At 38.9% G+C, this 12274-nt stretch overlaps 1 protein-coding gene across 1 annotated transcript; it reads right to left on the reverse strand.

Moving 5' to 3' along the window:
• Positions 1-10329: 10329 nt before the first annotated feature.
• Positions 10330-11377, reverse strand: LOC122453924 (RWD domain-containing protein 1). The gene has a single exon (XM_043488256.1). It carries the CDS (start codon positions 11227-11229, stop codon positions 10498-10500), a length of 732 nt encoding a protein of 243 aa, XP_043344191.1. The 5' UTR covers positions 11230-11377; the 3' UTR covers positions 10330-10497.
• Positions 11378-12274: the final 897 nt, after the last annotated feature.

Genomic DNA, 12274 nt, shown 5'->3' on the forward strand with positions numbered 1-12274 from the left:
TTTCATATTTAAAAACTAACTTAATTTTTTAAAAGTTGTGCTATTGACAATGAAAAAAAACTCTCTGTGTTTCCTTTAAGTTATGTGCAGCAGATATTGGCAAGAATAGCAACTTTTAAAATATTTGTATTGGGGGAATCTGAGATGAGAATTGAGGAAATATTTTAAGGTTAAACTCTCACAAATACTTCCTCCCAAAGACCTTGTGCCAGTCCGTCTGTGATTTCCCAGCAGATGTTTTCCATTACACTGTTACTGGGTCATGACAGACTCTGCACAGTTTGCAGTTGCCATGACAACCACAGTTTTCTGTCTGCAGAGAATAGTATACAGCTCAGAGGTGTACCTTTTTTCTCAGTAATGGAAATGTTGATCCACCAAAGGAATTGAATAAGTTGACAACTGTAGTTTGATAAATCAGCAGTAATTTGCAGGATCACATTTATTAAACATGCTTTATCCAGTGGACAGTATGCTATTTCCACTAAATTTTCTAGACAAATAGAGATCCTGTGGTAAGCATATCAGTCTTTAAAACTATAAAAAGCTGGGGGAAATGTTTTATTATTCTTATAAGCCATATTTTTCATGGAGGAGAAGATGATTCTAGGGAAAAAGAGCCACAAATTTTGGTGATTCATCGTCATGGTTTTGCACTCATTTTGAACCTATTTTCCCCTTGGTCACTTTACAAAATGAAAGCAAGTATTAATTTGCAAAGCAATGATAATTTAATAACACTGTAGACTTGAAAGCAATGTATGTAACATCTAATTGTTGGTAATTTTATTTGGGAACTTGTTATCTAGGGTATCATTAGATTTTACATACACAAAAATGCTATGGTAAAATGTTTTCAGAATTAAGGTCCTTTGAAAAATGAACCAATTATCATTTTTAAATTAAATCAGGAACAAGTTTTTTTTTTTTTTTTTTTTCAATCTGTTTTTTTTTTTCCTACCAGTGTATGTCAGGGCATGACCGTTTTCTTCGCAAATACTCATAACATACTGAAATCATGTTCTGGTTAATTTATGACCTAGATGAGAAGGGAAATCTTTCAAAAGAGGTATTCTAAATTATGGTAATTACTTTCATTTCTAGGTCCCATGAAGTCAGGGTCAAAGTAAAATGTTCATCTAGGAAGCTGTAAAATCTAACAGCATTTCTTCTACTATAAAAGTAATTAGAGAGGGGCTCCATTTTCTACTTGTTTTTGCAATATTTTAAATTTATTGTCTTGGAATAGTTTGATTAAATATAATTAGGTATATGCATCACGGGGTTTCACTGGTGGCTCAGGGGTAAAGAATCTGCCTGCCAGTTCCAGAGCTTCAGGTTCAATCTCTGCATTGGGAAGAAGCTTTGGAGAAGGAAATGGCATTTCACTCCAATATTCTTGCCTGGGAAATCCCATGGGTAAAGGAGCCTGGCAGGCTATTGTCCATGGAGTCACAAAGAGTTGGATACGACTTAGTGACTAAACAACAAATATGCATCACGTTGATATGCAATTGTTCCATTTTAATTGATTATTTTTTAATTTGCTATAACTCAATGAAAATTTGAAAATATTTTCATTTTTCTTTGTCCAAGAAAATAAAAACTTTTCATATTCTTTCACTGCAACTTTCACTGAATTATAAACCTTGAATTAATTATATTTGGTATATTCCTTTTACCAGTTGCCTCTTATAGTACTGCATAAGTGGTGTATGTACTTTTATTGTTTCTTGCTTGTAGATTAGATGCTACCTATGCAGATGACACAACCCTTATGGCAGAAAGTGAAGAGGAACTAAAAAGCCTCTTGATGGAAGTGAAAGAGGAGAGTGAAAATGTTGGCTTAAAGCTCAACATTCAGAAAACTAAGATCATGGCATCTGGTCCCATCACTTCATAGGAAATAGATGGGGAGACAGTGGAAGCAGTGTCAGACTTTATTTTTGGGGGCTCCAAAATCACTGCAGATGGTGACTGCAGCCATGAAATTAAAAGACGCTTACTCCTTGGAAGGAAAGTTATGACCAACCTAGATAGCATATTCAAAAGCAGAGACATTACTTTGTCAACAAAGGTCCGTCTGGTCAAGGCTATGGTTTTTTCAGTGGTCATGTACGGATGTGAGAGTTGGACTGTGAAGAAAGCTGAGCGCCGAAAAATTGATGCTTTTGAACTGTGGTGTTGGAGAAGACTCTTGAGAGTCCCTTGGACTGCAAGGAGATCCAACCAGTCCATCCTGAAGGAGATCAGTCCTGGGTGTTCATTGGAAGGACTGACACTGAAGCTGAAACTCCAGTACTTTGGCCACCTCATGCAAAGAGTTGACTCGTTGGAAAAGACCCTGATGCTGGGAGGGATTGGGGGCAGGAGGAGAAGGGGACGACAGAGGATGAGATGGCTGGATGGCATCACTGACTCGATGGACATGAGTTTGGGTAAACTCCTGGAGTTGGTGATGGACAGGGAGGCCTGGCGTGCCGTGATTCATGGGGTCGCAAAGAGTCGGACACGACTGAGCGACTGAACTGAACTGAACTGAAAGTTCAATGTTATTTCTTTGGTTTGTCTTTTTATCCCTTGTAGTGCCCATTGTCTTTGAAAGGAGATAAAAAAATATATAAAAGATAAAAAAAGAGACAAAAGAGTTAGGGATGGAGACCCATCCCGGGAGGGAGTCCTAAAAAAGAAGTTTCCAAACACCAGGAAATCCTCTCACCAGCGGGTCTGTGGGGAGTTTTGGAATCTCAGAGGGCAACATAACCAGGAGGAAAAATAAATAAATAAATAAAACCCACAGATTACGTGCAACTCCCAGCAGAGAAGTAGCCCAGACGTCCGTGCCACGGGATGCATTGCATAGGATAAGGACCAGGCCTGAATGCCCTGAGGGCAATCTGAGGGAGTTAACATGAGATAGCAACCCAAACCAGCCTGTTCACAGAAAAAGGACTGAACAAATACCAGAGGAGAGCTAGCCAGCAGCGGACTGGCCCATCCCCTGCTGGAGGCAGGGAGGCAGGTGGGCAACAGCCAAAGCCTGAAAGGGGCAATCTCAGCCCCAGAGATGGCATCCTCTACCAAACTGCGAGCAGGCTCCTAGTTGCTAACCGAGTCTTCCTGGAATCCTGGACAGTTAACATCTGACAGGAGGGTCACAGCCAGAGATCAACTCTCCAGAAGAGACACATGGCACACCTGAGATGGTGGTCCCGCTGTGCACCCAGGAAACAGAGAAGCTGGTACTGGGGAAGTGATAAGACTCATGGCACCTGGGGAGTGTGCACTCACTATACACCTGGTCACCTGAGCTGCTCAGACCTGGGAAGGGCAAAAAACGCAGGCCCAACTGAGTCTGCGCCTTTGTAAAGTACCCGAGAACCTGAATCTGGCTTAGACCTGGGAAGTACTGGCAACCCAGGGCCCACTTTAGACAGTTCCCCTGCAGAGCAACCTGGAGCCTAGCAGTGTAGACTGGGAAAGCACACATGCAGTGAGCAGTGGCAAACCCAGTGTGGCCAAGACACTGCGAGCACTCCCCACAGACGCCAGTGATATTTGTTAGCAGTGTTCCTCCCTCCTCACAGCACGATTGAACAAGTAAGCCTAAATAAGTGACCACCTTTGCACCCTAGTGTCAGGGCAGAAATTAGACACTGAAGAGAATTGCAAACAGAAGAAGCCAAAATAAACAGAGGGAACTAGTTTGGAAGTGACAGGTGCAACAGATTAAAACCCTGTAGCTGGCACTGACTACATTGGAAGGGGCCTATAGATCTTGAGAAGTATAAGCTGGAACAAGGAACTATCTGAAACTGAACTGACTCCACACTGCTCACAACAGTTCCAGAGAAATTCCTAGATGTATTTTTACTACTATCATTTTTAAAATTTTTTTAAAAAATTTAAGTCCTCTATTACTCCTTTAATTTTCACTTTTATAACCTACTATTAACTTGCAAAAAAAAAAAAAAAAAAACAAACAACCTATTTTCAAAGCAAACTTCATATATATTTTTTATAATTTTTGTGATTTAAAAAAATATTGTATTTTTAAGAGCCTAACCTCTAGATTTTTAATCTTTGCTTTTTGGTATTTGTTATCAATTTTGTACCTTTAAGAATCCAATCTTCAGTACCCATTTTTACTTAGGGGTGTGATTACTGACTTGATTGTCCTCTCCCCCTTTTGACTCTCTTTTTTCTCCCCTAGGTCACCTCTATCTCCTCCCTCCCCCTTCTCTTCTCTACCCAACTCTGTGAATCTCTTTGGGTATTCTGGGCTGTGGAGGACGCTTAGGGAACTGATTACTGGCTAGATCTGTCTCTCTTCTTTTGACTCCCCCTTTTCTCCCTCCCCCTCTTCTCCTCCTGGTCACCTCTATCTCCTTCCTCCCTCTTCTCTTCTCTATGTAACTCTGTGAACTTCTCTGGGTGTTCCAGGCTGTGGAGAGCACATAAGGATTTGATTACTGGCCAGATTGCTCTCTCCCCTTTTGATTCACCCTCTTCTCTCCTGGTCACCTCTATCTCCCTCCTTCCTCTTCTCTTCTCCATGTAACTCAGCAAACCTTTCTGGGTGTTCCTCACTGTGGAGAATCTTTTCTCCATTAACCTAGATGTTTTATCATTGGTGCTGTATGGATGGAGAAGTCTTGAGGCTACTGTAAGAAAAAGACTGAAAACCAGAGGCAGGAGGCTTAAGTCCAAAACCTGAGAACACCAGAGAACTCCTGACTCCAGGGAACATTAATCGATAAGCGCCCATCCAAAAGCTTCCATACCTACACTAAAACCAAGCACCACCCAAGAGCCAACAAGTTCCAGAGCAAGTCATACCATGCAAATTCTCCGGCAACACAGGAAATTAGTCCTGAGCTTTAATGTACAGGCTGGCCAAAGTCACACCTAACCCACAGACATCTCAAAACTCACTACTGGACGCTTCATTGCACTCCAGAGAGAAGAAACCGACCTCCACACACCTGGAACACTGATGCAAGCTTTCCTAACCAGGAAACCTTGACAAGCCACTAGTCCAACCCCACCCACAGGGAGGAACATCCACAATAAAGAGGAACCACAAACTGCCAGAATACAGAAAGACCATCCCAAACACAGCAATCTAAACAAGATGAAAAGGCAGAGAAATACTCAGCAGGAAAGGAACATGATAAATGCCCACCACCAAACAAAAGAGGAGGATAGGGAATAGGGAATTCAGAATAATGATAGTTAAAATGATCCAAAATCTTGAAAGCAAAATGAAGTTACAGATAAATAGCCTGGAGACAAAGATTGAAAAGATGCAAGAAATGTTTAATAAAGACCTAGAAGAAATAAAAAAGAGTCAATTAAAAATGAATAATGCAATAAATGAGATAAAAAACACTCTGGAGGGAACCAACAGTAGAATAACTGAGGCAGAAGACAGGATAAGTGATGTAGAAGATATAATGGTGGAAATAAATGAAGCAGAGAGGAAAAAAGAAAAAAGGATTAAAAGAAATGAGAACCAAATGTCCCAACATTCAAATCATAGGAGTCCCAGAAGAAAAAGACAAGAAGAAAGGCCATGAGAAAATACTTCCCCTAAAATGGGGAAGGAAATAGTCACCCAAGTCCAAGAAACCTAGAAAGTCCCAGACAGGATAAACCCAAGGTGAAACAACCCAAGACACATATTAACCAAATTAACAAAGATCAAACACAAAGAACAAATATTAAAAGCAGCAAGGGAAAAACATCAAGTAACTCACAAGGGGATCCCCATAAGGATAGCAGCTGATCTTTGTATGGAAACTCTTCAGGCCAGGAAGGAATGACAGGACATACTTAAAGTGATGAAAGAGAAAAACCTATAACCCAGATTACTGTACCCAGCAAGGATCTCATTCAAATATGAAGGAGAAAGCAAAAGCTTTACAGACAAGCAAAGGCTGAGAGGATTCAGCAACACCAAACCAGCTCTCCAACAAATGCTAAAGGATCTTCTCTAGACAGGAAATACAGAAAAGGTGTATAAACTTGAACCCAAAACAACAAAGTTAATGGCAATGAGATCATACTTATCAATAATTACCTTGAATGTAAATGGGTTGAATGCACCAACCAAAAGATGAAGACTGGCTGAATGGATACAAAAACAAGACCCCTATATATGCTGTCTACAAGAGACCCACCTCAAAACAAAGGACACATACAGACTGAAAGTGAAGGGCTGGAAAAAGATATTTCACACAAACGTAGACCAAAAGAAAGCAGGAGTCGCAATACTCATAACAGATAAAATAGACTTTAAAACAAAGGCTGTGAAAAGAGACAAAGAAGGACACTCCATAATGATCAAAGGATCAATCCAAGAAGAAGATACAATTATAAATATATATGCACCCAACATAGGAGCACCACAATATGTATGGCAAATGCTAACAAGTATGAAAGGGGAAATTAACAATAACACAGTAATAGTGGGAGATTTTAATACCCCACTCACACCTATGGATAAATCAACTAAAGAGAAAATCAGCAAGGAAACACAAACTTTAAGTGATACAATAGATCAGTTAGACCGAATTGATATCTATAGGACATTTCACCCCAAAACAATGAATTTCATCTTTTTCTCAAGTGCACACAGGGCCTTCTCCAGGATAGATCACATCCTGGGCCATAAATCTAGCCTTTGTAAATTAAAAAAAAAAATTGAAATCATTCCAAGCATCTTTTCTGATCACAATACAGTAAGATTAGATGTCAACTACAGGAAAAAAACTACTAAAAATTCCAACATATGGAGGCTAAACAGCACACTTCCGAATAACCAACAAAAAATTACAGAAGAAATCAAAAAAGAAATAAAAATATATGTAGAAAGGAATGAAAATGAAAACACAACAACACAATGCCTATGGGACACTGTAAAAGCAGTGCTAAGGGGAAGGTTCATAGCAATACAGGCTTACCTCAAGAAACAAGAAAAAAGCCAAGTAAATAACCTAACTCTACACCTAAAGCAACCAGAAAAGGAAGAAATGAAGAGCCCCAGGGTTAGTAGAAGGAAAGAAATCATAAAATTTGGGCAGAAATAAATGCAAAAGCAACAAAACAGACCATAACAAAAACAACAAAGCTAAAAGCTGGTTCTTTGAGAAGATAAACCAAATAGACAAACCATTAGCCAGATTCATCAAGAAACAAAGGGAGAAGAATCAAATCAACAAAATTAGAAATGAAAATGGAGAAATCACAACAGACAACACAGAAATACAAAGGATCATAAGGGACTACTATCAGCAACTATATGCCAATAAAACAGACAACTTGGAGGAAATGGACAAATTCCTAGAAAAGTATAACTTTCCAAAACTCAACCAGGAAGAAATAGAAAATCTTAAAAGACCTGTCACAAGCATGGAAATCAAAACTGTAATCAGAAATCTTCCAGCAAACAAAAGCCCAGGACCAGATGGCTTCACAGATGAATTCTACTGAAAATTTAGAGAAGAGCTAACACCTATCCTACTCAAACTCTTCCAGAAAATTGCAGAGGAAGGTAAACTTCCAAACTCATTCTATGAGGCCACCATCACCCTAATACCAAAACCAGACAAAGATGGCACAAAAAGGAAAACTACAGGCCAATATCACTGATGAACATAGATGTAAAAATCCTTAACAAAATCCTAGCAAATAGAATCCAACAACATAGTAAAAAGATCATACATCATGACCAAGAGGGCTTTATCCCAGGGATGCAAGGATTCTTTAATATCCACAAATCAATCAATGTAATACACCATATTAACAAATTGAAAGATAAAAACCATATGACTATCTCAATAGATGCAGAGAAAACCTTTGACAAAATTCAACATCCATTTATGATAAAAATTTTAAAAAAAACCCTCCAGAAAGCAGGCATAGAAGGAACATATCTCAACATAATAAAAGCTATATATGACAAAGCCACAGCAAACATTATCCTCAATGGTGAAAAATTGAAAGCAATTCCCCTAACGTCAGGAACAAGTCAAGGGTGCCCACTCTCACCACTACTATTCAACATAGTTTTGGAAGTATTAGTCACAGCAATCAGAGAAGAAAAAGAAATAAAAGGAATCCAGATTGGAAAGAAGAAGTAAAACTCTCACTGTTTGCAGATGACATCATGATCCTCTACATAGAAAACCCTAAAGACTCCACCAGAAAATTACTAAAGCTAATCAATGAGCATAGTAAAGTTGCAGGATATAAAATTAACACACAGAAATTCCTTGCATTCCTATACACTAACAATGAAAAAAACAGAAAGAAATTAAGGAAACAATACCATTCACCATTGCAACAAAAAGAATAAAATACTTAGGAATAAATCTACCTAAAGAAACAAAAGACCTATATATAGAAAACTATAAAACATGATGAAAGTAAACAAGGATGACACAAATAGATGGGGAAATATATCATGTTCATGGATTAGAAGAAACAATATTGTGAAAATGAGTATACTACCCAAAGCAATCTATAGATTCAATGCAATCCCTATCAAGCTACCAATGGTATTTTTCACAGAACTAAAACAAATAAGTTCACAATTTGTATGGAAATACAAAAACCCTCAAATAGCCAAAGCAATCTTAGAAAGAAGAATGGAACTGGAGGAATCAACCTGCCTCACTTCAGACTGTACTACAAAGCTACAGTCATCAAGACAGTGTAGTACTGGCACAAAGACAGAGATATAGATCAATGGAACAAAATAGAAAGCCCAGAGATAAATCCATGCACCTATGGACACCTTATCTTTGACAAAGGAGGCAAGAATATGTAATAGAGAAAAGACAATCTCTTTAAGAAGTGGTGCTGGGAAAACTGGTCAATCACTTGTAAAAGAATGAAACTAGAACACTTTCTAACACCATATACAAAAATAAACTCAAAATGGATTAAAGATCTAAACGTAAGACCAGAAACTATAAAACTCCTAGAGGAAAACATACGCAAAACACTCTCTGACATAAATCACAGCAAGATCCTCTATGACCCACCTCCTAGAGTAATGGAAATAAAAGCAAAATAAACAAATGGGATCTAATTAATCTTAAAAGCTTTTGCACAATGAAGGAAACTATAAACAAGGTGAAAAGACAGCCTTCAGAATGGAAGAAAATAATAGCAAATGAAGCAACTGACAAAGAATTAATCTCAAAAATATACAAGCAACTCCTGCAGCTCAATTCCAGAAAAACAAATGACACAATAAAAAATGGGCCAAAGAACTAAACAGACATTTCTCCAAAGAAGACATACAGATGACTAACAAACAAATGAAAAGATGCTCAACATCATCATTATCAGAGAAATGCAAATCAAAACCACAATGAGGTACCATCTCATGCCAGTCAGAATGGCTGCTATCCAAAAGCTTACAAACAATAAATGTTGGAGAAGGTATGGGGAAAAGGGAATCCTCTTACACTGTTGGTGGGAATGCAAACTAGTACAGCCACTATGGAAAACAGTGTGGAGATTCCTTAAACAACTGGAAATGGAACTGCCATATGACCCAGCAATCCCACTGCTTAGTATACACACCGAGGAAGCCAGAATTGAAAGAGACACGTGCACCCCAATGTTCATCCCAGCACTGTTTATAATAGCGAAGACATGGAAGCAACCTAGATGTCCATCGGCAGGTGAATGGATAAGAAAGCTGTGGTACATATACACAATGGAATATTACTCAGCCATTAAAAAGAATACATTTGAATCAGTTCTAATGAGGTGGATGAAACTGGAGTCTATTATACAAAGTGAAGTAAGTCAGAAAAAAAAACACCAATACAGTATACTAACACATATATATGGAATTTAGAAAGATGGTAATGATGACCCTATATATGAGACAGCAAAAGAGACACATGTGTATAGAAGTCTTTTGGACTCTATGGGAGAAAGCGAAGGTGGGATGATTTGAGAGAATAGCATTGAAACATGTATATTATCATACTTGAAACAGATCACCAGTCCAGATTTGATGCATGAGACAGGGTACTCAGGGCTGGTGCACTGGGATGACCCTGAGGGATGGGATGGGGAGGGAGGTGGGAGGGGGGTTCAGGATGGGGAACACATGTATACCCATGGCTGATTCATGTCAATGTATGGCAAAAACCACTACAATATTGTAAAATAATTAGCAACCAATTAAAACAAAAAGAAAAAATAAATAAGTAAAATTTCTGGGTACAGCAAATAAATAAATAAATAAATAAAATAACATTTTGAAGTGATGAAGTCCACTTATCCAAGAGACTTTTTTTTTTTTTTGAAATTTTTAAGATCAATTTATTAAGTTCAATGATGAAAGCCATCAGAAGAATATTCTCCTGAAAATTATTTTTTTCTTAGAAAAAAGAAAGGAAAATCAACACCCTCTCAGCATAGCCACAGATGCTGTGGCAGTCAGGCCTCTCTGCAGACGGGAATAGTCCATCAGTCGGTCAAGTCACTCTCCCGGTCAGCAGGATTGTAGTCTGGATCATCTTCATCATCCTCCAGCTCCAAGTCATCCATTTCCTGGAACAAAGACTCATCTACCTCCACGTTGTTTCCAGCATCTTCCAAGAACTGGATATCAGATGTGTCAAGATTATGATCTGTTTCAAATAGTTGTCTCCCACTTAATTTATTTTTTCCCGCTTGCTCTTCTTCCTTCATCCGTTTCTTTTTAATTTCCAAGAGTTCTGCATCAAACTTGGCCTTCCAATTTAAGAAATTCTCAATTGTAACAGGAGTACCATGGAATAATTGCTTCTCGGCTTCTTCCGCTTCTCTTTCTTTTTGTTTCTTTTCTTCTTCTCTTCTAGTTTTTATTTGATCTACTATTTCATTTAATTTCTCTTGCACAGCTGACACTAAGGTGAAGATCATCACCATTCCAAGGTTTTCTTCTGCCTGTAATGCTAATAATTTTAAAATGTCTGCTACATCATTATCTTCTAGATTTAACTGGGCGAATATTTCATAAAGGGGAGCTTCATCTGGGTATTTTTCACTGTATGTAAACTTGAGGGTTGTCTGGACAGTTTCATCATTTTCTCCAGCCTCAGATGTCACAGTAATGGTGAAGCTGGGTGGATTTTCTGATAATACTGTGAAGGAGTCAGGGTAGATGGACTCCAGAGCCTCCAGCTCGTTGCGCTGCTCCTCGCCGTAATCTGTCATCGCGGCCCTCGCTGCAGCCCATGGATCGCCCAGACACCCAGGCGGCGTGCTGCAGCCTGGACCGCGGCAGCGCTGGGAGAGCAGGCAGCGGCCGGGCGGGCGCAGGCGCAGAGTCCCAGGCGGAGAGGCCTGGGGCCCACAGCCAGGCTGGGCCTGCTGAGCAACAACCTCCAAGAGACTTATATATCAATAATCAGGAATTGGATAGAGTCCCCTTTCTTCTCACTTTGCTCTATTTCTTTTCACCCTTCTCTCATTGTCTCCTGCTCTATGTGTCGGTCTTTTAGGAAAAGGAGAATCATAGGATTTCAGAGCTGAAAGGGACCTAAGAGACTATGAGGTTACCATCTCCAGTGCCCCTGGATCTGGGTAGTCGGTGCAGTGGGCATGCTGAGGACTGATGTCTTGAAAAGCACAAGCCCCACCCATAGGAGGCAGTGCAGACTCAGCTGCAGGCAGTTATTACCAAGGGAGCATGTAGGCCAGCTCTGCCAATTTCTTCATGAAAATTCAAAACTGGATTTTCACATAAACATCCCAATTTTAATTTTATTTTTTAAACTTAAAATAATTGAAGTTAAGCTGACCTACAAGATTATATTAGTTTCAGGGGTACATCATAGTGATTTGATATTTCTGTAGATTATATACCATACAAGGTTTTTATAAAATATTGACTATAATCCCGAGCTGTGTATTATGTCCCTGTTGTTTATTTTATAATTGAGTGCTTGTACCCCTTAATCCCCTGCATATATTTTGTCCCTTCCCCAACCCCTTTCCCCTATGATAACCAGTAGTTTGTTCCCTGTATCTGTGAGTCTGTTTCTGTTTTGTTATATTTGTTCTTTGTTTTGTTTTTCAGATTTCACATATATGTGAAAACATACAGTATTTTTCTTTCACATTCTGAATTCTTTCACTAAGCCTAATACAATCCAGGTCCATCCATGTTGACACAAATGGCAAGATTTCATATTTTTTAAGGTGGATTAATATTCTATTCTATATATATACACATCACATCACATCTTTTTTATCCATT

This window comes from Cervus canadensis, chromosome 15 (genome assembly GCF_019320065.1).
Source record: "Cervus canadensis isolate Bull #8, Minnesota chromosome 15, ASM1932006v1, whole genome shotgun sequence".
NCBI classification, from domain to species: domain Eukaryota; kingdom Metazoa; phylum Chordata; class Mammalia; order Artiodactyla; family Cervidae; genus Cervus; species Cervus canadensis.